Genomic DNA, 26,454 nt, shown 5'->3' on the forward strand with positions numbered 1-26,454 from the left:
TAAAACTGTGGTAGGACATTTATTGTTTCTTGCACATAAATTGATTGACAGTGTCTGATGGAAAAGAATAAGTGGTTCATTTTCCCACATTTTCTTTGCTCTCAAATATTACAATTTGGATACAAAAGAAAAATCATTTCAAATTATATAAAATGTGATCAAAGACCTTGTCTACAAAAACAAAAGTCTACAAAACAGGGAGGATCCAAAACTTATAGCATGATACACAGCTTTATATAAAAAAAAAAAAAATTTTATTGATTGAAAACAAAAGTAACAACAAATACATACAAAACGAAAAAAGACTCAACAAGAGGATTGGCAACTCCAAATTTCCTTTTCTGTTTTATAACTTTGGGATCTTTGAAAGTTCTGAATCAGCAGGTTTGAATAAAATGGGCGACTAATCAGGTTCTATTTCTTGTCTTGAAGGGAATCAGTTCCCAATGATAGTTAATAAACTACTATACTTGGCACGGAAAGGGATTTAATAAATGGATCACATCAGATGTTCCTACAAAGACGGAATGGATCGTAGATGTAACTAGTAATGTGTACTATGAACAGGTTTATTACTGTAATGTAGAGAAGCTACATACTTTGTTCAGACATGGAGATTTTGGGTTGAAAGTAACTGTAATGAATGGCAAATCACTGAGATTGGGAGTTAGGAAGAAGAGGGAGGAGGACATTTGGGGTATTTTCTTGGGGGGGAGTGCGAGGGTTGTAATATTTGTCTATATAGTGTATGTAGATAACTATACAATGTGAAATACTGAATGAACATAGAATATTTATTTTTATTTGCTTTTTGAATGAAACATAACTGGAGATATTTTTAATTATAATATACTGTATTTTTCAGACAATAAGACGCACATATATCCTACTGATTAAATCTTCCTTGTCTTGTAAAGTGGAAGAGCCAATTTCACCAATTGTAATGCACTGGGGTGGAATAGGGAAGCAATAAATCTATTCATAGTTTTTCTCTGCACCATGTGTTATATTTACATATAGTGTCACAGCACGGACATTAGTGATCACTCTGCAGCACACATATATGCACACAACACTACTGGACAGCGCCCTGACACTCAGATCCGTTCTGTACATGCATTTTCATATATGCACTTCTGTGTTACATGTGCACATTTACATACACACACTGTTCTGCTACATATGCACATTTACATGCACACAGCTCTACTACATATACGTATTTGCATACACATACACGATGTATACATTATCCCATTTTGCAGTTCCTTCCAGGTAATGTGAAAGGTCCTGGTGCTAGACGGATGGAAAGTTCTGCGGCTGCGCACTATGTTCCGATACTGCTCTGATCACGTAGATAAGTGTGGGGCAGGAGTATAGAGAAGTCTTCTCGGTGATCGTTAAGGACACTGTTTTAGCGCACTCCTCCATCGCAAGAAGCTGACTTCACACCGTAAGACACACTCCCTTTTTATTTTTTCTTGCTAAATATGCAGCTAATAGTACAAAAATGTGTTAAAGTAATTTCCCTTTCTTGTTTAATTACACAATTATCCTAAGGTTTTTTTGTACGATTTGCCAATAACATATATAGTTTCTCACTGTGTGACATATTTTTGATAGTCAACAAAACATAATTTTCTAGTAAATCATTTTTCACATTCTATGTATGAAAATGGCTTTTCTCTGTGTGGGATTTGTGATGTTTAGGAAAGTACCATTTGTGGTTAAAACATTTCCCACATTCAGAACATCAATTCTTGCTTCTCCTCTGTGTGAATTCTCTGGTGTCTAACTAGAGTTGATTTATCTGCCCAACATTTTCCACATTCTGAACATGAATATGGCTTCTCTCCTGTGTGAGTTCTCTGGTGTCTAACAAGAACTGATTTTTTTATAAAACATTTTTCACAATCTGGACATGAATATGGCTTCTCCCCTGTGTGACTTCTCTGGTGACTAACAAGAACTGATTTATGTACAAAACATTTTCCACATTCTGAACATGAAAAAGGCTTCTCGCCTGTGTGAGTTCTCTGGTGAATAACCAGAATTGAATTCCGGTTAAAATATTTCCCACATTCTGTACATGAATATTGTTTCTCCCCTGTATGAGTTCTCTGATGTTTGATAAGATTTGATTTTTCTGTAAAAAATTTCCCACATTCTAAGCATGAATATGGCTTCTCCCCTGTGTGTGTTCTCTGGTGTCTAACAAGAACTGATTTCTGAATAAAACATTTTCCACAATCTGAACATGAATATGGCTTCTCCCCTGTGTGACTTCTCTGGTGACTAACAAGAATTGATTTCTGAATAAAACATTTTCCACATTCTGAACAAGAAAAAGGCTTCTCCCCTGTGTGAGTTTTCTGGTGAATAACAAGATTCGATTTCATGTTAAAACATTTTCCACATTCTGAACAAGAATGTGGCTTCTCCCCAGTATGAACTCTTTCATGCCTATCTAGATCTGATTTCTGGTTAAAATATTTCCCACATGTGGAACAAGAAAATCTATTCTCCTTTGGAAGATTTTTTTGATGTTTAACAAAAGATGTTTTGAGAGGAAAGCTATTTCCATATTCTGAAAGTGAAATTGGCTTCTTTTCTTTAAGAGTAATTTGTTGTTTTATGCCTCTTTTCTGACTTTTATTTTTCTTAGTAGTTTGTAATGAATCAGAAGATAGGACCTGTTTCATAGGGTCAAATGAAAGATCTTTGCCGTGAAGGGATGATGGTATATCTCGAGTAATGGAATTCACTTCAATTGTATCCTGTGGGATCTCAAGGTCAGCTGATTTAAAAATTGAAGAAGTCAGTTGTCCCTCTGATCTCCCTGCCAAGAATAAACCCAATTATTATTTTTGAATAAAATATCCTTGAAATTTATATTTTTTGACATTTCTACCCAAAATATCTGTAGAAATATTAAATTCAGTAGCAAAATTTAATTATTCACTAAGACAATGACAGTTCACAGTCTAATAGAAGACCACATATCATGAACCAGTGGAGCGTGGAGTTCAACCTTTTGTTCATTCTGCCACTGAAAAATTGAAATTAAAAGCCCCCAAAATTGTTATGTAGGCAAAAATAGTACAAATTAAAAACTTCTACTCATCCTAGTAAAAAGCAATCCCTCACTCAGGTCCATCATTTTTCAGTGGAAAAACATTGGTTTCCACATTATTAGTGGCTCAAAGAGTCTTGAAAAACAACACTGCTTCCATAAACCAATCCAGCTAAATCCGCACTTCCAAATTAAAATCTTCCCCTCACTTCTGAGCCTTGCAGTCTGCCCAAACCACATGTAGCATCTATGTATTTGCCATTGCTGTAGTGAGAAGAACCCACTCAACAATTTTCTCTTGTGCATGTCTCCTGGAGTACAATCTAGGCACTATGTGTTGGATAAAAGAAAATGCATATTTGCACTTTTCACTCTTCAACATCCAGTGTATGCTAATTTCTGGAAAGTGCCTGGGGAGTCAAAATAGTCACCATACCTATAGATGAAATCATTGAGGGTTATAAGTTACAAAATTGATTCACATTATGTTTTTTTACTGCTCTATTTTTTTGCCATTCTTTCACGCTAAGGCTTCTGCAAATGGTATATCCCATCTGCTCTACTTCCGTCTCCTGGTGCGGCCCTATACATCCTGCAGGTGGTGCTAGTGGTGGAGACGTCGGAACCAGAAGCTCTGGGTGGCACAGGCTCTGTCCAGCCTAGGGTGGGTGGGACATGTAGTATCAGCCAGTCTGGCAGTATGAGTGTGTGTGCAGTCCAGCTGGAATAATCTGCTCCCTGATTCAGGGTATGTATTTTTTCTGAGTTTTTTCTATGTTAGCTGTTTTTGATATTTAGTGGTAGGACCCGCAATATTATGGGGACCTATGGCGTTGGGTTGCGGGCTTACTTTATTTTGGCCAAAATATTAAACCAATACCCCATATAGTGTATGCATTTATCATATGCATGCATTTTTTGCACTTTATCATATCCTTTTTTGCAGGATGTGGCCAGGCCTCTTTATGTTGGCTAGGTTTTTCTGGGGCGTCTGTCACTGTGTGCTGCATTTTTTTAGTGCTGGGCAGCCCGCCTGTTAATACAAGGGGCGTCATCAATAGGTTGCATACAGACACTGTGCACCACACTTATCAGTGTGACTGGCGTCCTATGTGAGTCATATCAATGTGCATTTTTTCTGCTAGGCAGCCAACCCCTGCAATGTTTGGTTGGGGTGGCTGTTTTTATCAAGTAGTTTGCACTTGTGCCGCCCCTAGCCTTTATCAGTGGAGGCCTGCTGCATCCTGCTTAGTGTGCATTTGTCATCAGACAGGGTTTTGGGAAGGCCGTATCTCATGGTATGTATTTTTTCTGAGTTTTTTCTATGTTAGCTGTTTTTGATATTAGTGGTAGGACCCGCAATATTATGGGGACCCTTGGCGTTGGGTTGCGGGCTTACTCTATTTTGATTTAAATAGATTTTTATTGAGAATAAACATGAACATTACATTTTATGGATCTTCCAGTATATTACAAACAAAGTTTCTTCATTTTCCAAACCGCCAACGATCCCAACAAACCCCAAACCTCCCCCCCCCCATGACAGCTCCTTCCCAATGATACTTTTATTACTAGTATTGATGGCTCTTTGAGCCGCTTGACTCACTTATGACCGCTTATTCCTCTAGCAATCTCCCCCCTTCAAAGGCCCTCATCCTCCCATTTCCCATACCTAATCATCCCAGCTCGAGCCACGGAGACCACATTTTGTCAAACATTTCTGTTTTCCCACATTTTTTGTAGACCCCCTTTTCCAGATTGAGACCATGTTTAACATATTTCAGGAATTCACACCCTTGTAGGCGGCTCCTCCTTAATCCAATTCCTTGCTATCACCTTCCGAGCCATATATAATAGCCTAGCTATTGCTATCTTCCAGGTGTTATGCACTCTAATTTCCTCCACATATCCCAATAAGCACACCATCGGATCTCTCGGCACTCTGCATTTATACGCCCCTTCCACACGACTCAGTACTACCAGCCAAAAAGCAACCAGTCTTGGACATGTCCACATCATGTGATATATTCCTGCATTCTCAGTCCTACATCTCGGACATTCAGAGTCAGCACGCAACCCTGCTCTATGTAACACTTCCGGTGATTTATAGACTCTGTGCAAGATGTATAGCTGCGATAGTCTATACGGCTCGCTTAAGGTACCGTCACACATAGCGACGCTGCAGCGATACCGACAACGATCCGGATCGCTGCAGCGTCGCTGTTTGGTCGCTGGAGAGCTGTCACACAGACAGCTCTCCAGCGACCAACGATCCCGAGGTCCCCGGTAACCAGGGTAAACATCGGGTAACTAAGCGCAGGGCCGCGCTTAGTAACCCGATGTTTACCCTGGTTACCATCCTAAAAAGTAAAAAAACAAACGCTACATACTTACCTACCGCTGTCTGTCCTCGGCGCTCTGCTTCTCTGGTCTGGCTGTGAGCGCCGGGCAGCCAGAAAGCAGAGCGGTGACGTCACCGCTCTGCTTTCCGGCTGACCGACGCTCACAGCCAGAGCAGGAGGAGAGCAGAGCACAGCGCTGGAGGACAGACGGCTGTAGGTAAGTATGTACTGTTTGTTTTTTTTACTTTTAGGATGGTAACCAGGGTAAACATCGGGTTACTAAGCGCGGCCCTGCGCTTAGTTACCCGATGTTTACCCTGGTTACCAGCAAAGACATCGCTGAATCGGTGTCACACACGCCGATTCAGCGATGTCTACGGGGAGTCCAGCGACGAAATAAAGTTCTGGACTTTCTTCCCCGACCAGCGACAGCACAGCAGGAGCCTGATCGCTGCTGCCTGTCACACTGGACGATATCGCTAGCCAGGACGCTGCAACGTCACGGATCGCTAGCGATATCGTCTAGTGTGACGGTACCTTTAGTGACACTCGTGGAACCCACTCCAACACCGACTCCCAGGTTTCATTCTCCATTGGGCCTAAATCTCTTTCCCACTTAGCTCTCGCTTTTAGAGGAAAATCCAGCAAATATGCATGCAGTAGGTCCTTATAGAGGGTTGAAATGACTCCCCTTGTGGACCCATCCCTACACACGTATTCCAAAACTATGTCCTCTTGGATCCTGATACCATCGCCCCTGTTTTGAGCTCTAAAAGCATGCTTCATCTGGGCATATTGATACTCCCCAGTCGGTCTCAGTCCAAACTCCCCCTGCAGCTGAGAAAAGGATTTTAACACTCGTTGTTGAATTATCTGAGCAACAAAATAAATTCCTTTAGCATGCCACTCTGTCAGCACTCCCAGAGCCGCAAACTCTACCAAATTATTATTAAGCCATATCGGTGTAAATTTAGTCAGTCCCGTAACCCCCCAAATCTGTCGCAGTCTGGTCCATAGTTTACGTATCAAAAACATAGTTGAATACACTTTCCCCAATACGCCCAAGGAGCCATCCTCCAGACACTGCACCACCGGTCGTCGGTTTGTCACCCCCTCCATCAACTGTTGTACCGCACTGGAGGACGCCTCCCGCGCCCAGCCCTTCAAATGCTGACTTTGGGCTGCAAGAAAATATAGCTCAGGGTTGGGCAAAGCCAAACCTCCATCTTCCTTGGGTCGCTGAAGCGTCTCCAGGCTAATACGTGGGTATTGCCTCCCCCATATCAGGCTTCTAAAAAGAGCATTAATCTGCCGGAACTTCCCACGTGGAATCCAAACTGGCGCATTATGGAGGACGTAGAGTATTTTGGGCATCAGAACCATTTTAATAAGATTAACCCTACCCACCACTGATAGGTGTAACTTGTTCCACGCATCTACTTTTGCCTTAAGCATGCCCATGAGAGGAGTCAAATTCCTATACAAAAACTCTGTAACTGGCATCGAGATCCATATTCCCAAGTATTTAAAAAGGGATGCCACCTTAAGCCGCCCTTCTCCCAATGGCTCACTCCCACTCTCCTCCACCCCATCCACATCAAAGAGGACCGATTTATCCCAGTTTATCCTCAGCCCCGACAAGGCACCAAATTTCTCAATGATCTCGATGGCCCCTTTCAAGGCGTCATCCGGGTCCGCCAGGAACAGTAAAATGTCGTCCGCATATAGCGCAATCTTTCTCCTCAACACTCCCATATCTGAACCCAGGGACCTCATCAGACTGTCGAATCTTGGCGGCCAGTGGCTCCACAGCTAGAGCAAACAGAAGGGGCGACAGTGGGCATCCCTGCCTCGTACCTCTGGCCAACTTTATAGGCTGAGAAAGTTCCCCATTCACTCTGATTCTAGCTGTTGGTAATGAATATAGCAATTGAATCCACGACACAAATTGCGGTCCAATACCCATACACTTCAACACCCGCCAGAGATATCCCCACTCCACACTATCAAACGCCTTATGGGCATCCAAGGACACAACAACCCTCCGGCCACAATTGTCAGGCTTCAGCTGCAGATTCATATACAGCCTCCGCAGATTAACCGCTGTAGGCTTACTTTATTTTGGCCAAAATATTAAACCAATACCCCATATAGTGTATGCATTTATCATATGCATGCATTTTTTGCACTTTATCATATCCTTTTTTGCAGGATGTGGCCAGGCCTCTTTATGTTGGCTAGGTTTTTCTGGGGCGTCTGTCACTGTGTGCTGCATTTTTTTAGTGCTGGGCAGCCCGCCTGTTAATACAAGGGGCGTCATCAATAGGTTGCATACAGACACTGTGCACCACACTTATCAGTGTGACTGGCGTCCTATGTGAGTCATATCAATGTGCATTTTTTCTGCTAGGCAGCCAACCCCTGCAATGTTTGGTTGGGGTGGCTGTTTTTATCAAGTAGTTTGCACTTGTGCCGCCCCTAGCCTTTATCAGTGGAGGCCTGCTGCATCCTGCTTAGTGTGCATTTGTCATCAGACAGGGTTTTGGGAAGGCCGTATCTCATGGTATGTATTTTTTCTGAGTTTTTTCTATGTTAGCTGTTTTTGATATTAGTGGTAGGACCCACAATATTATGGGGACCCTTGGCGATGGGTTGCGGGCTTACTTTATTTTGGCCAAAATATTAAACCAATACACCATATAGTGTATGCATTTATCATATGCATGCATTTTTTTTTGCACTTTATCATATCCTTTTTTGCAGGATGTTGCCAAGGTTCTTTATGTTGGCTAGGTTTTTCTGGGGCGTCTGTCACTGTGTGCTGCATTTTTTTAGTGCTGGGCAGCCCGCCTGTTAATACATGGGGGGTGTTATCAATAGGTTGCATACAGACACTGTGCACCACACTTATCAGTGTGACTGGCATCCTATGTGAGTCATATCAATGTGCATTTTTTCTGCTAGGCAGCCAACCCCTGCAATGTTTGGTTGGTGTGGGGGTGGCTGTTTTTATCAAGTAGTTTGCACTTGTGCCGCCCCTAGCCTTTATCAGTGGAGGCCTGCTGCATCCTGCTTAGTGTGCATTTGTCATCAGACAGGGTTTTGGGAAGGCCGTATCTCATGGTATGTATTTTTTCTGAGTTTTTTCTATGTTAGCTGTTTCTGATTCAGGCAATTGGAGAGCACCACACTCTATTAAAGCTTGAAGCATATTGCTGGAAGCAGCCAGATACAGCCTTGTTCTCCTTTGGTTCAGTCCTCTGTGCTCAGCTCCCGGTTTGTGTAATTGATCCTGTTGTGATCCTGGCCCGTTTACTGATATTAGTGATGAGCAAACGTGCTCGGAAAAGGTGTTATCCGAGCATACTTGAGTGTTATACGAGTGTCTTCGGCAGTTTGAATAATATGCCAAAGACACTTGGATTGCACCTTGTCTGAGAGCTTTTGCTCATCACTACTGACTACTCTTGCATCTTAAGATTTTGTATTTTCTCTGCCCTCCTGATACTGACCTGGCTATCTGACTATTCTTTTTTGCAAATTTGCACATTAAACAGTAGGTAACTCCTTGGCCTCAGCCCAAGAAACCCTGTTTAAGACCAGATCCAAGTACAGGGGTTAAAGGGTGAAAGGCATGGCAATCCCTGGCATCTGAAATAACACCAAACCTGTTCATGGTAACCACCTTTTGAACTGCCATATGACCACCAACAGTGTTCCCCCGGATTACTTCTGATGGTGAAGATTATATTGTATTATATTGTATATTTATAGTGTTTATCCTTCTCTTAAGCTGTCCAATAATTGGAGATTGGGTGTCTAAGGCTACGTTCACATTAGCGTTGCGCACCGGTGCGTCGGCGACGCAACGGCGACTCAACGCACGACGCACAAAAAACGCGCGCGTTTTGCGACGCGTGCGCAGTTTTTTGACGAAAATCGGACGCACGAAAAATGCAACTTGTTGCATTTTCTTGCGTCCGACGCTAGCGTCGAAAACGACGCACGTGTCGGAAAACGCAACAAAAAAAACGCACGCGTCCCCCATGTTAAACATAGGGGCGCGTCGCCGCTGCGTCGCCGCTGCGTCGCCGACGCAACAGCGACGCACATTAGCGGAACGCTAATGTGAACGTAGCCTAACAAGTGAAATGCAAGAAACTTAAGTGCTTCAAATAGAATAAAAGTGTCACCTATGAATAGGGGCACATGGGGATCCACTCCATCTTTAAATAATTACAAAATACATACACAGGGATCTGTTAATAATTTCACCCCATACAACTTTTCTATCAAGATGACTTTGTTCCAAAATGGGCCTATCTACATTCCCACGTCAAATGCATCACATGTATCTCATCAATCCTACATTTAGGTCATTTTGTATCATGGCGATATCCTAACTTGTGTAGAAAGCTACGAGTTTTGTATACTCTCTGAATTAAATAAAATTGAGATAGCTTTGGGCCTCACAGGGCGATAGTTTGGGAACAGTTTCTAAAATCTTTTCTATTGCTCCTCTGATATAGGGCCTACATCTGCCTCCCATTTAGCTTGAGTTGTCAAGATGTGATTATCCAGTTGGGATGAGTATAGATACTTATATATGGTAGAGATTAAACCCTTTGTATGGTCTGCTGAAGCAATGGTATCTATTAGCGGATGTTGTATGCTAAGGTTTATCAGACCTGATTGAGCCGAGAGAGCATGTTGGATTTGTGGATATTGATAAAAGTGTTATGTGACAAATTAAATTCCTTTTGAACCTGTTGAAATAATTTAAGAACAGAGAAGTTCTTCAGCTTTGACACTTTGCCCAGAGTGGCATTACTCCATGGTGGTGTGCATTTAGCGTACCTTTTAATACCCAGGAGTTTCTATCCCTTGCCCATACTATATATACCCTATTTTTCAGACTATAACACGCACTTTTTTCCCAAAATTTTTTTGGGGAAAACAGGGGTGCGTTTTATAGTCGGAATGTACTTACAGTTAGCGTGGTGGCAGCAGGAGTCGGGTGATTCTTGCAGAGGTCAGACGCCGTAGGGCGATGATCTCACTCCCATCCCAGGCTGGTGCGGCAGCTTTGTGAAAGCCCGGAGCCCCCGCACTTCCATTGTCTCGATGCTGTGGCCTCCGGGAAAATGGCCGCCGGAGGCAGCGCATTGAGATCTCGGGAGAAATGTCGGCGGAACCCCCGCACCACCAAGCACCTCCAAACCTGCCGCATCAGTCTGCGTGATATCACCGGACCAACAAACACCCCCTATGATCAAGCTCCACCAGCGGTGAAGATCCCCCCAAGGGTAAGCCAAATTCGGACTGTAAGATGGACATATATTTGACGGATTAATATTTTTCCCAATTTTCATTCTGAAAATTTGGAGTGCGTCTTATGGTTGGTGTGTCTTATAGTCCAAAAAATACGGTACTAACGCCAAAGTGAAAGTAAGAGAATCCCCCCAGGGGGAAAGCCCAGTCTCTAGAAAACACAGAGGTGAGGCCCATTTCACATTCTGTAAGAGAAGAGCCCATGTCATCTCTATTTCCTCATTCATGGAAGTGTTGTAGTTGGGACGCAATAAAATACAATGCGCCCTCATCCTTATTACATTTTAAAGTTTATATATTTTTCTTGTATTATGTTTACTCCATAATAGTAACATAGTAACATAGTTAGTAAGGCCGAAAAAAGACATTTGTCCATCCAGTTCAGCCTATATTCCATCATAATAAATCCCCAGATCTACGTCCTTCTACAGAACCTAATAATTGTATGATACAATATTGTTCTGCTCCAGGAAGACATCCAGGCCTCTCTTGAACCCCTCGACTGAGTTCGCCATCACCACCTCCTCAGGCAAGCAATTCCAGATTCTCACTGCCCTAACAGTAAAGAATCCTCTTCTATGTTGGTGGAAAAACCTTCTCTCCTCCAGACGCAAAGAATGCCCCCTTGTGCCCGTCACCTTCCTTGGTATAAACAGATCCTCAGCGAGATATTTGTATTGTCCCCTTATATACTTATACATGGTTATTAGATCGCCCCTCAGTCGTCTTTTTTCTAGACTAAATAATCCTAATTTCGCTAATCTATCTGGGTATTGTAGTTCTCCCATCCCCTTTATTAATTTTGTTGCCCTCCTTTGTACTCTCTCTAGTTCCATTATATCCTTCCTGAGCACCGGTGCCCAAAACTGGACACAGTACTCCATGTGCGGTCTAACTAGGGATTTGTACAGAGGCAGTATAATGCTCTCATCATGTGTATCCAGACCTCTTTTAATGCACCCCATGATCCTGTTTGCCTTGGCAGCTGCTGCCTGGCACTGGCTGCTCCAGGTAAGTTTATCATTAACTAGGATCCCCAAGTCCTTCTCCCTGTCAGATTTACCCAGTGGTTTCCCGTTCAGTGTGTAATGGTGATATTGATTCCCTCTTCCCATGTGTATAACCTTACATTTATCATTGTTAAACCTCATCTGCCACCTTTCAGCCCAAGTTTCCAACTTATCCAGATCCATCTGTAGCAGAATACTATCTTCTCTTGTATTAACTGCTTTACATAGTTTTGTATCATCTGCAAATATCGATATTTTACTGTGTAAACCTTCTACCAGATCATTAACGAATAATAATTCTCAAAACATGGTTTAAACTTTACGAATTCTTGCGGGAGGAAGCCAATAAGGAGCATTATGTAGCACATATAATAATTGTGGCATAACAGATTTATTCTAGATAATTGCTAAACCTGACCACCTTCCAAAGTCTGTTATAATTGACATTTCTGGACAGATTGAGGATGTTACATTATCTATAAAAATCAGCGTAGCATCTGCATAGAGTCTCATTCGCTCCTCTATTTCTCCACATCTAAACCCAGTAAGATCCTTTGACTGTCTTAAACGACATGGCAATAGTTCAATGGTCAACAAAAGTGGAAGGGCAGCAACAGGTAGCTGTCATGAATTCCACTCTTGTTTCTGTCTTTTTGTTATTTTGTGTTGGGGCTGTTAGTCTGTGCTGGGTTTGAGCTGCAATCACCTGTGTTCATTTTCCTTAATCAGGCTTCTACTTAGGCATGCTAGTTCCTTCCCCCAGTGTCAATCGTACACTTGCTGTTGCCTGTGGAACATTGATCCCTCTGCGCTCTGTGCCTGACCCTGCTTGATTTGATTATCTTCACAGACCCTTCTCTGACCCTTTGCTTGTGACCTGACTTTGCTTGTGCCTGTCCCTGTATCTGTTTTCTCTCTCTGGCTTTCCTGACCTCGGCTTGTGTATTGGACTTCGTCTCTGACTTCCTTTTGTTGTACTGCGCCATTTCCGGGACTTGACCTTGGAATGCTTGACCTTACAGTACGTAGTATATACATTTACTGTCATGAGTCGCGTCACAGTAGCCCTGTGTAATTTGAAAGTCTCAGAAAGTTGGCAAACAATAACACATCTACTATAATGATCAAACTCAACAGTCTTCATCAGGAAGGCAACAGCATCATTACCCCATTGTTTGTCTTAGTGGCCCATCGTAATATTCAGTGATTTTCTAACTTGTCAGCACATTCTACGTATGTTGTCATTTGGTTTTGTAGTTTACAGATCTGGGCAGACAAGGGTCAGCATCTTCTAATCCCAGGAGGTAGGTGAATCCACCAGATTGCAAGCTAATTTGAACAATTTTTTTGTGGAAAAAAATGGTAGAAAATGTTGGGGGTCTAGTGGCAAAATAGTGATCACACGGTCCGGACAACCCCAACGATAAAGCAGCTACAGCAGGTGAATAAGAAGAATCTGCGAATTCTCTGCATTTAATGGTTACTACTCACCTGGGTAGTCATATGTATGAATCTCCTCTTTACACCGCTCATCACCCCTCACATATGTCTCTGTAGTATAAATATAGGTCAGATCTTCACCCTGAAACAAATATTGTAAAAGTCACCAACAGATGAAAAAGTCACACCTATGATCAGCTCTAATCCTGCCATCTTCACTGTTCACATTACAGTTGCATAAAACATATAATACTGGTGAATAAAACAAGACTGAGCACAAGACCTTCACAGCCATCTACACATCATAGGGGAGATCTCATGACGCCTTCTCTCCATCTACCTGATAATCCTGAGGAAAATCGGAATCTTCTTGCTTACAGTCCTGTGGAAGAAGAGGACGGGGACATCTCTCTGGTGTTGTCCTCTTACTGGATAGATCTGGAGGAAACACATACAGGGACTGAATTCATTCTTTACATACAGATAATTATAGGCCGTGTGTATTTAGTCCTGTCTATTACCTGGTGATGTGAGGGACTGGGGAACCTCCATCATGACGTCCTGATACAGATCTTTGTGTCCTTCTAAATACTCCCACTCCTCCGTGGAGAAATAAACAGTGAGATCCTGACACCTTATAGGAACCTGACACATACAATGATACCGTCATTCTCCGATCCCTTCATAGCATTACTGTATAATGTCCCAGCATTCCCAGCAGTGTCACCTCTCCAGTCAGCAGCTCAATTATTTTGTAGATTAGTTCTAGGATCTTCTGGTCATTGAAGTTCTCATGTGTGAGGGGATGTGGTGAAGGCCCCGTGATTGGATTCGGGGGTTTTCTCCATCCCTCAGACCCAGGGGTCTGATAGCGCTCACTAGAGGTCTTCTTCACTACTGTGTAATCCTGATTATGGAGAGACACATTAATACATTCCACTACAGATATTTCCAGAGTCCTCACCTCTCCAGTTCTGTCCATCTGTTATTCCCATATATAAGAATGATGTAATGTGACGTCATCAGAATCTCTCACCTCTCCAGTAAGCCGGAAGAGGATCTCTAGGGTGAGGTGTAATATCCTCTCCACCATCTTGTCCCTGTCCATGTCCATAATTGATGAGTCATTCAGGAAAATTCTTACATATAGAAGATCTCCATTGAGCGGATCCGCTATTTTAACAGACCTGAAAGGGAAATAATGACCTGTTGTAAAATCATAAAGAATCTCAAGTAATAATATAAAAATGGAAACATATGTATTCTCTTTGTCTCGCATGGAGTGGAGCATAAAGGTACCTTCACACATAACGATATTGTTAACGATATCGTTGCTATTTGTGACGTAGCAACGATATCGTTAATGAAATCGTTATGTGTGACAGCGACCAACGATCAGGCCCCTGCTGGGAGATCGTTGGTCGCTGAATAAAGTCCAGAACTTTATTTCGTCGCTGGACTCCCTGGAGACATCGCTGGATCGGCGTGTGACACCGATCCAGCGATGTCTTCACTGGTAACCAGGGTAAACATCGGGTAACTAAGCGCAGGGCCGCGCTTAGTAACCCGATGTTTACCCTGGTTACCATGCTAAAAGTAAAAAAAACAAACAGTACATACTTACCTACAGCTGTCTGTCCTCCAGCGCTGCGCTCTGCACTCCTCCTGTACTGGCTGTGAGCCGGAAAGCAGAGCGGTGACGTCACCGCTCTGCTTTCCGGCTCCCAGACAGTACAGGAGGAGTGCAGAGAAGCAGAGCGCAGCGCTGGAGGACAGACGGCTGTAGGTAAGTATGTAGTGTTTGTTTTTTTTTACTTTTAGCATGGTAACCAGGGTAAACATCGGGTTACTAAGCGCGGCCCTGCGCTTAGTTACCCGATGTTTACCCTGGTTACCGGCATCGTTGGTCGCTGGAGAGCGGTCTGTGTGACAGCTCTCCAGCGACCAAACAGCGACGCTGCAGCGATTCGGATCGTTGTCGGTATCGCTGCAGCGTCGCTAAATGTGAAGGGGCCTTAAGTCTGGAGTGTAAGTTGAATTGCTGATTAAGACACGTTCATCCGTACTGACCATAGAATACAAAGACTGGAAGGGGACCAAAGTAGTGGTGGCATTGGATTAGTAGGGATCATTAATTTATTACTATTTTTCTTATTATTTTATACTAATCAGTTTTTCTTCTTTACATCTACTAAAGAGACCTACAGTAGGTACGAAAAGTATTAAGACCCCTTTAAATTTTTCACTCTTTGTTTCATTGCAGCCATTTGTTAAATTAAAAAAAAAGTTCATTTTTTTTCTCATTAATGTACTCTCTGCTCCCCATCTTGACTGAAAAAAAAACAGAAATGTACTATTTTCTGCAAATTTATTAAAAAAGAAAAACTGAAATATCACATGGTCATAAATATTCAGACCGTCTGCTCAGTATTGAGTAGAAGCACCCTTTTGAGCTAGTACAGCCATGAGTCTCCTTGGGAATGATGCAACAAGTTTTCCACACCTGGATTTAGGGATCATCTGCCATTCTTCCCTGCAGATCTTCTCCAGTTCCGTCAGGAGCTCAGCCACAGTGATCTTGGGGTTCTTCTCTAACTCTCTCACCAAGGCTCTTCTCCCATGATTGCTCAGTTTGGCTGGACGGCCAGATCTAGGAAGACTTCTGGTTGTCCCAAACTTCTTTTAAGGATTATGGAGGCCACTATGCTCTTAGGAACCTTGAGTACTACAGAAATTCTGTTGTAACCTTGGCCAGATTTGTGCCTTGCCACAATTCTTTCTCCGAGCTCCTTGACCTCATAATTCTCATTTGGTCTGACATGCACTGTGAGCTGTGAGGTCTTATATAGACAGGTGTGCGCCTTTCCAAATCAAGTCCTATCAGTTTAATAAACACAGCTGGACTCCAATTAAGGAGTAGAACCATCTCAAGGAGGATCACAAGGAAATGGACAGCATGTGAAGTAAATATGAGTGTCTGAGCAAAGGGTCTGAATACTTATGACCATGTGATATTTGTTTTTCTTTTTTAATAAATTTGCAAAATTTTCTACATTTTTGTTTCTTTTCAGTCAAGATGGGGTGCAGAGTGTACATTAATGAGAAAAAAAATTAACCTTTTTGAATTTACCAAATGGCTGCAATGAAACAAAGAGTGAAAAATGTAAAGGGGTCTGAATACTTTCCGTACCCACTGTATATATTTTATGCAACAGACAACAAGTCGTTTCCTCCTCGGAGTCGGCAGCTGAATAGGTTTCTCATAGACTCAACTTCCATAACGTTTATTCTCGTCTCATTTACCGACACTGGAATCGGCATTAGCAATACTGCAGGAGATATTCATTACACGTGACATGAGAAATAACTACTTCATGATACTACATGATAATATTGCAACTAAGGTTCAAATAGTGCTTAGGTTGTGAGGGTACTTGGTTACAGTAAAAGACCCCTGCTAGATGAAACGGGTAGCAAGTAGTGATGAGCGAGTGTACTCGTTGCTCGGGTTTTCCCGAGCACGCTCGGGTGATCTCCGATTATTTGTTAGGGTTCGGAGATTTAGTTTTCCTTGCCACAGCTGAATGTTTTACAGCTTCTAGCCAGGCTGAGTACATGTGGGGGTTGCCTGGTTGCTAGGGAATCCCCACAAGTAATCAAGCTGTCTAACAGTCGCAAATCATGCAGCTGCGGTGACTAAAACTAAATCTCCGAACACTAACAAATACTCGGAGACCACCCGAGCGTGCTCGGAAAAACCCAAGCAACGAGTATACTCGCTCATCACTAATAGCAATACAACACCACATGATCAAATGGAATTTAAGTCACTTGTAAAAGGTCAGTTGGTAAAGGACACCACATAGCTACCAATTCACTGCAACCTTGACATGTTTCCCCATCCTTGATTTTGATTCAGGAGGTATTAGTGTAGTCCAAAGCAATTTCTTGGAGTCATGATGCCTAAATAAAAATATGTCTGTGGGAAAGGGCACCTTTTAAATATGCCCTCATGTCAAATAGCGATTAATTTAAATGTGGACACAGTACACATATGTATGCACTGTTCTCAAGGGCAACGGCAAGATGGCCACAGCCAACCAATGAGATCTACTTTTCAGCTAACGCGCGGGATCTTCCACTCATGGCACTCCTAACAGCTAGTACCATCACAAGGGGAAAAAGTGCATGCGCTTGGCCGATTCTCTGAACAAAGTTGATGAAATCACATTCATGACAACTTTATTATACTGTATTATCCTATACAAATATCGAGTGTTAAATATCTCCTATGTCTCATGTTCATTTGTATCTGCACCAAGACTGGGCTGAGAATTTATGTTAGTGAAGACCACTCCCATCAGAGAAGTGTCACCTTGTCATGGTAGATGGGCATACATGAATTGGCCAAGTTCTGTCATAAAAACGTTCATTTATTCCTGTTCATACTACATGGAGCTGTTGGCCAGGTTTTTGCTTTCTGAACCGGAACCAATAACCCTATTCCCTCACATCTTCTTTAGTCCACTACCCGGCTGTCACTGTCCACCTAACTAAAAAATGTAACTTAATAGTTAAAAAAAGGTTAATATTTAACTTTATCTCTTTTTTTGTCTGGAATCTTTCCCTCTTTAGTCAAACATACCATCATAACCCCTTTGACCCCAAATTGGTTTGCAAGTTAATGACCAGGCCAATTTTTACAATTCTAACCACTGTCCCTTTATGAGGTAATAACTCTGGAACGCTTCAATGGATCCCACTGATTCTGAGACTGTTGTTTCATGACATATTGTACTTCACAATAGTGGTAAAATTTGTTCCATATAACTTGCAAGAATTTTGCAATTTTCAAGCTTTGAATTCTTATGCTCTTAAATCAGAGAGATATCTCACAGAAAATAGCTAATAAATAACATTTCCCACATGTCTACTTTACATCAGCACAATTTTTTAAACATTTTTTTTTTTGGTTAGGAAGTCATAAGGGTTAAAAGTTGACCAGCGATTTTTCCTTTTTTTTTTTTAACAAAATTTACATAAACATTTTTTTCAGAGACCACCTCACATTTGAAGTGACTTTTAGGGGTCTATATGATAGAAAAAAAATGTGACACCATGCTAAAAACTGCACCACAGAATGTGCTCAAAACCACATTCAAGAAGTTTACTAACCCTTCAGGTGCTTCACAGAAAATTTTTAAATATGGAGAAAAAATAATGAACGTTTAACTTTTTTTTCACAAAAAAATGTATTTAGACTCCGATATTTTTTATATTCACAAGGGTAACAGGAAAAACTGACATCAAAATTTGTTTGTGCAATTTCTTCTGAGCATACTGGCATCCCATATGTGGGGGTAAACCACTGATTGGGTGAACTGCAAAGCTCGGAAGGGAAGGAGCACCGTTTGCGCCATTTGTCTTTTGCTGCCATGTCACGTTTGGAGAGCCCTTAATGTGTCTAAGCATTGGAAAACTCCCACAAATGACACCATTTTAGTAAATAGGCCCCTCAGGTAACTGATCTAGATGTGTATTGAGCACATTGAACTCTCAGGTGCTTCAGAGAAGTTTATAACGTTGAGCCGTGAAAATAAAAAAATCACATGTTCCCCACAAAAATGCTATTTTAGCCCCAATGTTTTTAATTTCACAAGGGTGACAATAGAAATTGCACCATACAATTTGTTGTGTAATTTCTCCTGAGTATGTCGATACCCCATATGTGGGGGAATACTACTTTTCAGGAACAGGGCAAAGTTCAGAAGGGAAGAGGCGCCATATTGGAGTTCAAATTTTGCTAGAATGGTTTGAGGGTGCCATGTCACATTGGCAGAGCCCCTGAGGTGCCAGAACAACGGAAACCCCCATATGTGAACTCATTTTACAAACTGAATTCTCCAATGAATTCATCTAGTGGTGTAGTGATCATAATGACACATGTGCCTCACAGAATTTTATACCATTGAGCGGTGAAGAAAGAATAATTACATTTCTTACATTAGAATGTTGTTTTAGCCCCAAGTTTTTAAATTTGCTAAGGGTTAATAGGAATTTTTTTCCAACAAATTGAGGTCCATTTTTTCCTGAGTGTGCCTATACCCTACATGTAATTGGGAAATATTTTTCAGGCACTGTACAAAGCTCAAAAGGCAAGGAGCGCCATACTATAGTGCAGATTTGAATGTTATGGCTTGAGGGTACCCCAGCCCACTGGGAGAGCCCATGAGGTGCCAGAACAGCAGAACTCCCAATAAGTGACCTCATTTTACAAACTACACCTCTCAAATGAATTTATTGAGTGCAGTGATCATATTGACACCATGGCTGTGTCACAGAATTTATACCATTGGCCAGTGAAGAAAACTACATTTTTACCACCAAAATTTTGTTTTAGCTCCAGATTTTACATTTTCACACAAGAAGTGGGTAAAAATGGCACCATAATTTATCCCACAATTTCTACTGAACGTGGCAATACCCGATATGTGGCTGCACAATACTGATTAGCCATATGAAGAGACTCGAGAGGAACAGAGCGCTCTCTGCCTACCGGAGTTCAGATTTTCCTAGAACAGTTTGCGGGCTCCATATACAGAGCCCCTAATTGCTAGAAGAGTAGAATCCCCCTCAAGTGACCCCATTTTGGAAATTATACTCCCTTGGGAATTTATATAGAGGTGTAGTGATGTGACCATTTTGACTCCATGGCTGTCTTCCAGAAACAGGCAGCAATGAATGTTGCCGAATGAAAATTCGAAGAATTTGCTGAATTTCTTTTGGCGAGCAAGGAGCCATTTTGCTTTTCCAGAGACTTTGTACTACAGTAATGTGGAAGCCCCCTATATTTCTGATAACAGATGACAGACCTGAGTGGGGGCTTGTTTTTTTGTGGATTAATTTGAAGCTTTTATGGGAACGTTTTACATAACCTTTGGGATCATATTTATCCAGTGCTGTACGCTGAGCACTTACTCTGGGGTTTCCATGTAAATCTCTGAGTGATGTGAGAGATGAAACCCCCGAGGGATCCATTCACTATAATGAGGCAGCAGAGTTACTCTGGACTCCATCTGGCCTCTGTTCAGCGGTGCCCTTCTTTTCAAAAGTGCACAAAACTGTTGCCGACTGCACTTTTATGCAATCCTAAAAAGACGGACACTGCCAAATCATAGGTCCTATGGCGTCCACAGTGCCTCCATCTGTCTCATTATAGGGAATCTTCTGCTGAGGGTTCTGTTTGAATCACATGTTTCAGAGATTTACACAGAAACCCCGGTGTAAGCGCTTAGAATAGAGCACACGATAAATGTGCGCCAAGCCTTACTGCGATCTTTGGGAGGCAGAATTAACAAAACAACAGATGAAGAATTGATTTTATTTTAATTTTTTTTTTACGCCGTTCCTCGTGCGGTATAAGTGATTAGACTACTTTATTGTTCGGGTTGGTCGGATCACAGCAATACCAGATTTATATAGTTTTTTTTATGTTTCACTGCGGTCACACACTAAAAGACGCTTTTATTGAAAAAGTAGTTTTTGCATCACCACATTTTAAGATCTATAATTTTTACATATTTTGGTCGACAGTCATGTGAGGGCTTATGACATTTTTTCATCGCTTTATATTCCGATTTTTGGGGAAAACAAGCAATTCAGGAATTTTTGGTGATGGGTTTTTATTATGTCGTTCCATTTGTGGTAAAATTGAGAAAGCAGTTTTATTCTTTGGGTGAGTATGATTACAGAGATACCACAGTTACGGTATATTTTTTTATGTTTTGGTACTTTTACACAATAAAAACTATTTTATAGAAATAATTATTATTTTTGCATCACTTTATTCTGAGAGCTATAACTTTTTTATTTTTCTTCTGTTGGTGCTGTGTGGTAGCTTGTTTTTTTGCGGAACAAGATGACATTTTCAGCTCTACCATTTTCACTTATATTTGTCTTTTTATTGCGTTTTATTTGCTTTTTGTTCGGTGGTATGATGTTAAAGCATTGTTTTTTTCCTTGTTTATTTATGGTATTCAGTAAAGGGATTAACTGGTGGGACAGTTTCATAGGTCGGGTCGTTCCAGATGTGGCAATACCAAATATGTGTACTTTTATTGTTTTTTTCATAAAAATACTCATTCATGGGTACAATATATTTAGATGATTTTTATTATTATTATTTGAAATATTTTAACAATTTTTTTTTTACTTTTCCCACTATGGGATTATCATTTTTTTTGCAAGCTAATCGCTTGAGATACAGCAGCATCCCCATGATATGCAAACTGCTCTGAGCATGACGTTCGACTATGTTCGAAGAATATTGTAAAAACAATATTTGACGCAGATCGTATTCGGAACCGAATCCGAACAAATTCGCTCAACTCTACTCCCAAGCAGCACGCTCAGTGTCTTGGGGTCATATTTGACTCAGATCTTTCCTTTATTCCCTATATCTAATCGCTCACTCACTAATGTTACTTGTATCTTAAAAATATCTCCAGAATCCGACCTTTTCCCACCTTTCAAACTGCAAAAACTATTACTGTCGCTCTTATTCACTCTTGTCTGGATTACGCTCTGCTGATTTGTCACTTTTTTAAAGGGAATGTGTCACCCCAGGACATATATGACCTATTAATATGAGCATACAGGTGATAGAAATGTTACACTAGTCCTACCTGTATGCCTCATATCAATGGTCTTGCTGCTGAGAAATCTTATATTCTGTCTTTATGTTAATAATTTCTTCCAGGCTCTGGGGCGTGCAGTGCCTGGCAGAAATCCTCCTGTCCTCATTACAATACTATCGATCTCCCATGCATGTCAGTTACGGCCCCAGAATCCCGCATCTGCACCCCATCAGAAATGCATACCTCATCCTCCCTTCCATGGGTGTTGCACTCATGGATCTTATTTGCAGGTGACTTCCGCTCCAGTGACCTCCGGTGTGCTCACCGATAAGGTGCTCTCCCCATTACCTCCCTGCACAGTCATCGCCATGTAGCACTGCACACATCGTTCCTAGAGATGACTATGCAGGGAGGAAGTAGGGAGAGCACCTTATTGGAATGCCGTAGGTCTCAGTGATTTGCCGGCACCTGCGCAGAAGATCTCTGAGTGGAGTGCAGTGCCCACAGAATTGAGGATGAGGCACAGATTTCTGAGGGAGTGCAGGGCGCAGGAATTCCTGGGCCATAACTGACACTGAAGGGAGGGGGTAAGTATTACGATGACAGGAGGCAGGGATTTCTCCCAGGCACCGCACGCCCCGCAGCCTGAAAGAAATCATTAACATAAAGACAGAATATAAGATTTCTCAGCAACAAGACCATTAATATGATGCTTACAGGTAGGACTAGTGTAACATTTCTATAACATGTACCCCATATTAATAGGTCATATACGTCCTGGGGGGGGTGGTGGTGACACATTCCCTTTAACAAACATTCTCCTCTCCAATCCATTATGAATATGGCTGCAGGATCGTATTTCTGTCCAGTCGCTTCAACGATGCCTCCACCCTGTGCCAGTCATTACACTGGTTGCCCATCCGCTGCAGAGTACAATATAATCCTCTCTTTCTGGCACCCACAAAGCTCACAGTTCGGCTTCACTGTACATATCCTCCCTCATCTCTATCTTCTATTCTGGAACTGATCAAAGACTAACGTCCTCCATAATCCGAAGACTTCTCTAGCGCTGTACTAATTTTCTGCAATGCAATAGCCAGGATGATTGGATTAAAGCTAGCCTCCATATTTTTAAGCGTCTCTTTAGACCGGCCTATCACCTCACTTTACCAATCTACCTCTTCCCTTTCCCATCTTCCTAAATTCTCCTCCCAATCCGCTCCCTCCTATTCATCCGTCCCCACAACGTCCGTGCTCCCAATAGCACACGGTGACTGCACTTACACAGATCCCGGCTGATGACGGATCCTGCGGCTTTATATCAAAACTCCTATGTACAGTGCTGTGCAAATTAATTGGGACAAAGCAAAAAAAAATAAAATGTTATAATGCACTGTTACATACTAATTCTGAAAATTACATTTTTCCACTGGCTAGTTGACCAAGATTTATTTATTATTTATTAAAACTGGTTTGAATCACTGACTGGTAACCAACTTACGATTTTACTTAAAAAATGCTTTGTCCCAATTAATTTGTCCAGCACTGTACTATAGTGATGGCCGGAGCGGACATGACGGCGCGTTCTACCTATTGTGCCCCCTATTCCTTATAGATTGTAGTGTTGAGCAGGATCCGCGCTGCTCCTGTAACCAGTGAGCTACGAGTTACTATGTATTGTACACAGCCCCGATTATTGTACAGTGCTGCAGTATATGCTGGCGCCATAGAAATACAGTCATTATTACCTCCACCTGCAGAGCCGCACACCACATATATGGCTGTTCTGTGCGCACAGGACCTGTGATGAGGTCACAGGAGGGGAGGAGTCAGGGGTCACATGATCAGGGGCCTCAGTGTATGCAGGACTCTGCTGTGCTGGTTGTCATGGTGCTGGATGAGGGGAAGTTTATGTGTGGGGTCAGGAGGGGTTTACAGTGTGGGTGTAGCAGAGCCGTGTGTGGTACGAGGTGTACGGAGCAGAGTCGTGTGTGTACGAGGTGTACGGAGCGGAGCCGTGTGTGTACGAGGTGTACGGAGCAGAGCCGTGTGTGTACGAGGTGTACGGAGCAGAGCCGTGTGTGTACGAGGTGTACGGAGCAGAGCCGTGTGTGTACGAGGTGTACGGAGCAGAGCCGTGTGTGTACGAGGTGTACAGAGCGAAGCCGTGTGTGTATGAGGTGTACGGAGCAGAGCCGTGTGTGTACGAGGTGTACGGAGCAGAGCCGTGTGTGTTCGAGGTGTACGGAGCGGAGCCATGTGTACGAGGTGTACGGAGCGGAACCGTGTGTGTACGAGGTGTAAGGAGTGGAGCTGTGTGTGTACGAGGTGTACGGAGTGGAGCCGTGTGTGTACGAGGTGTACGGAGCAGAGCCATGTGTGTACGAGGTGTACGGAGCAGAGCCGTGTGTGTACGAGGTGTACAGAGCGGAGCTGTGTGTGTACGAGGTGTGCAGAGCCGTGTGTGTACGAGGTGTACGGAGCAGAGCCGTGTGTGTACGAGGTGTACAGAGCGAAGCCATGTGTGTATGAGGTGTACGGAGCAGAGCCGTGTGTGTACGAGGTGTACGGAGCAGAGCCGTGTGTGTTCGAGGTGTACGGAGCGGAGCCATGTGTACGAGGTGTACGGAGCGGAACCGTGTGTGTACGAGGTGTAAGGAGTGGAGCTGTGTGTGTACGAGGTGTACGGAGAGGAGCCGTGTGTGTACGAGGTGTACGGAGCAGAGCCATGTGTGTACGAGGTGTACGGAGCAGAGCCGTGTGTGTACGAGGTGTACAGAGCGGAGCCGTGTGTATGAGGTGTACGGAGCGGAGCTGTGTGTGTACGAGGTGTGCAGAGCCGTGTGTGTTCGAGGTGTACGGAGCGGAGCCATGTGTACGAGGTGTACGGAGCGGAACCGTGTGTGTACGAGGTGTACGGAGTGGAGCTGTGTGTGTACGAGGTGTACAGAGCGGAGCCGTGTGTATGAGGTGTACGGAGCGGAACCGTGTGTGTACGAGGTGTACGGAGTGGAGCTGTGTGTGTACGAGGTGTACGGAGCGGAGCCGTGTGTATGAGGTGTACGGAGCGAAGCTGTGTGTGTACGAGGTGTGCAGAGCCGTGTGTGTTCGAGGTGTACGGAGCGGAGCCATGTGTACGAGGTGTACGGAGCGGAACCGTGTGTGTACGGGGTGTACGGAGTGGAGCTGTGTGTGTACGAGGTGTACGGAGTGGAGCTGTGTGTGTAAGAGGTGTACGGAGCAAAGCCGCGTGTGTACGAGGTGTACGGAGTGGAGCTGTGTGTGTACGAGGTGTACGGAGCGGAGCCGCGTGTGTACGAGGTGTACGGAGCGGAGCCGCGTGTTTACGGGGTGTACGGAGCGGAGCCGTGTGTGTACAAGGTGTACGGAGCAGAGCCGTGTGTGTACGAGGTGTACGGAGCGGAGCCGTGTGTGTACAAGGTGTACGGAGCAGAGCCGTGTGTGTACGAGGTGTACGGAACGGAGCCGTGTGTGTACATATTATTGTGCAAATTTAGAGAACTAGAACTTTAGTTCCACCATTGGTAGTAGCTCCTAAAAGTCATTATCGACCCTTTACTGACCCTTGCCATATGACTTTGGATAAAAGCCAAACCAGAATATCAATTTGCAGAGACGGTATTTCGGGGTCTTGCCCCTCCTCAATGTAAGGCTATGTGCACACGTTGCGGATTAGCCTTCGGAATTTCTGGTGCGGATTCTGCATCTCTTGGCAGAAAACACAGCTGCGGATTTGTCGTGTTTTTTTGTGCAGATCTGCAGCGTTTTTGTACCCATTCCATTATAGAAATCCGCAAGGGTAAAAACGCTGCAGATCCGCAAAAAAGAAGTGACATGCGTTTCTGCATGGAATTTTCTGCAACATCGGCACAGCGGTTTTATTTTCTCATTGATTTACATTGTACTGTAAATCAATTGCGGATCTGCAACGTTTCTGCGCCGCAAAAAACGTTGCGGATCCGCAGAGAATCCACAACGTTTGAACATACCCTTAAGTATGAGATCTGTGGTTCAAGGGTAAGGTTTTTCCTTATAGACAGTGACATCACAGGGTAAGAAAATGTATGGGCCGTGCAATGTATATTATTGTGTCCTCCTTTGGCACACCCAGTTTTCCTCTTACAGCCCCATTTCTCTGCCCTGAGCTCAGTCCCGGGGTCTGGCTGTCTCTCTTACAGATTTGGGACATCTTGGTAGGAGCCTCTCCTGGTCTCTTAGGGTCTCCTGGTCTCATGCGAGAATCGCATTGCACTGCATGGACTGCCCGGTACCTCTCCTGACCTGAGCAAGACAGCGTGATGGATTACTATGCAGCTGTGAACCTCAGGTCAGGAGGGCCGACAGCCAGTATGAGGTGTATGATGCGATTCTCGCACAAGAAATACGGCAGTCTGTCTCTGCCCTTAGGCTATGTGCACACGTTGCAGATTCATGTGCGAATATTCCCGCACCGTGTTTGCAAAATTCGCAGGTAAAACGCACTGCGGATTACCTGCGGATTTACCGCGGATGTCCTGCGTTTTTTGTGTGGATTCCACCTGCGGTTTTACACCTGCGGATTCCTATTATGGAGCAGGTGTAAAACGCTGCGGAATCCGCAC

The 26,454-nt window shown here is 43.2% G+C and overlaps 1 protein-coding gene across 1 annotated transcript in view; it reads right to left on the reverse strand.

The window, feature by feature from the left end:
• LOC138666566 (zinc finger protein 585A-like) overlaps nucleotides 1–26,454 on the reverse strand; it is a 158,157-nt gene continuing 131,703 nt past the window's right edge. Inside the window, exons 9-15 of the mRNA XM_069754770.1 lie at nucleotides 23,581–23,633; nucleotides 14,233–14,383; nucleotides 13,924–14,103; nucleotides 13,718–13,841; nucleotides 13,537–13,634; nucleotides 13,248–13,338; nucleotides 1–2,839 (exon numbers count right to left, since the gene is read on the reverse strand). Coding sequence (XP_069610871.1) covers nucleotides 1,746–2,839; nucleotides 13,248–13,338; nucleotides 13,537–13,634; nucleotides 13,718–13,841; nucleotides 13,924–14,103; nucleotides 14,233–14,383; nucleotides 23,581–23,633 — 1,791 coding nt within the window. The 3' untranslated portion in view covers nucleotides 1–1,745. The remainder of the gene's footprint in view (nucleotides 2,840–13,247; nucleotides 13,339–13,536; nucleotides 13,635–13,717; nucleotides 13,842–13,923; nucleotides 14,104–14,232; nucleotides 14,384–23,580; nucleotides 23,634–26,454) is intronic.

Source organism: Ranitomeya imitator, chromosome 2 (assembly GCF_032444005.1).
Source record: "Ranitomeya imitator isolate aRanImi1 chromosome 2, aRanImi1.pri, whole genome shotgun sequence".
Classification (NCBI taxonomy): domain Eukaryota; kingdom Metazoa; phylum Chordata; class Amphibia; order Anura; family Dendrobatidae; genus Ranitomeya; species Ranitomeya imitator.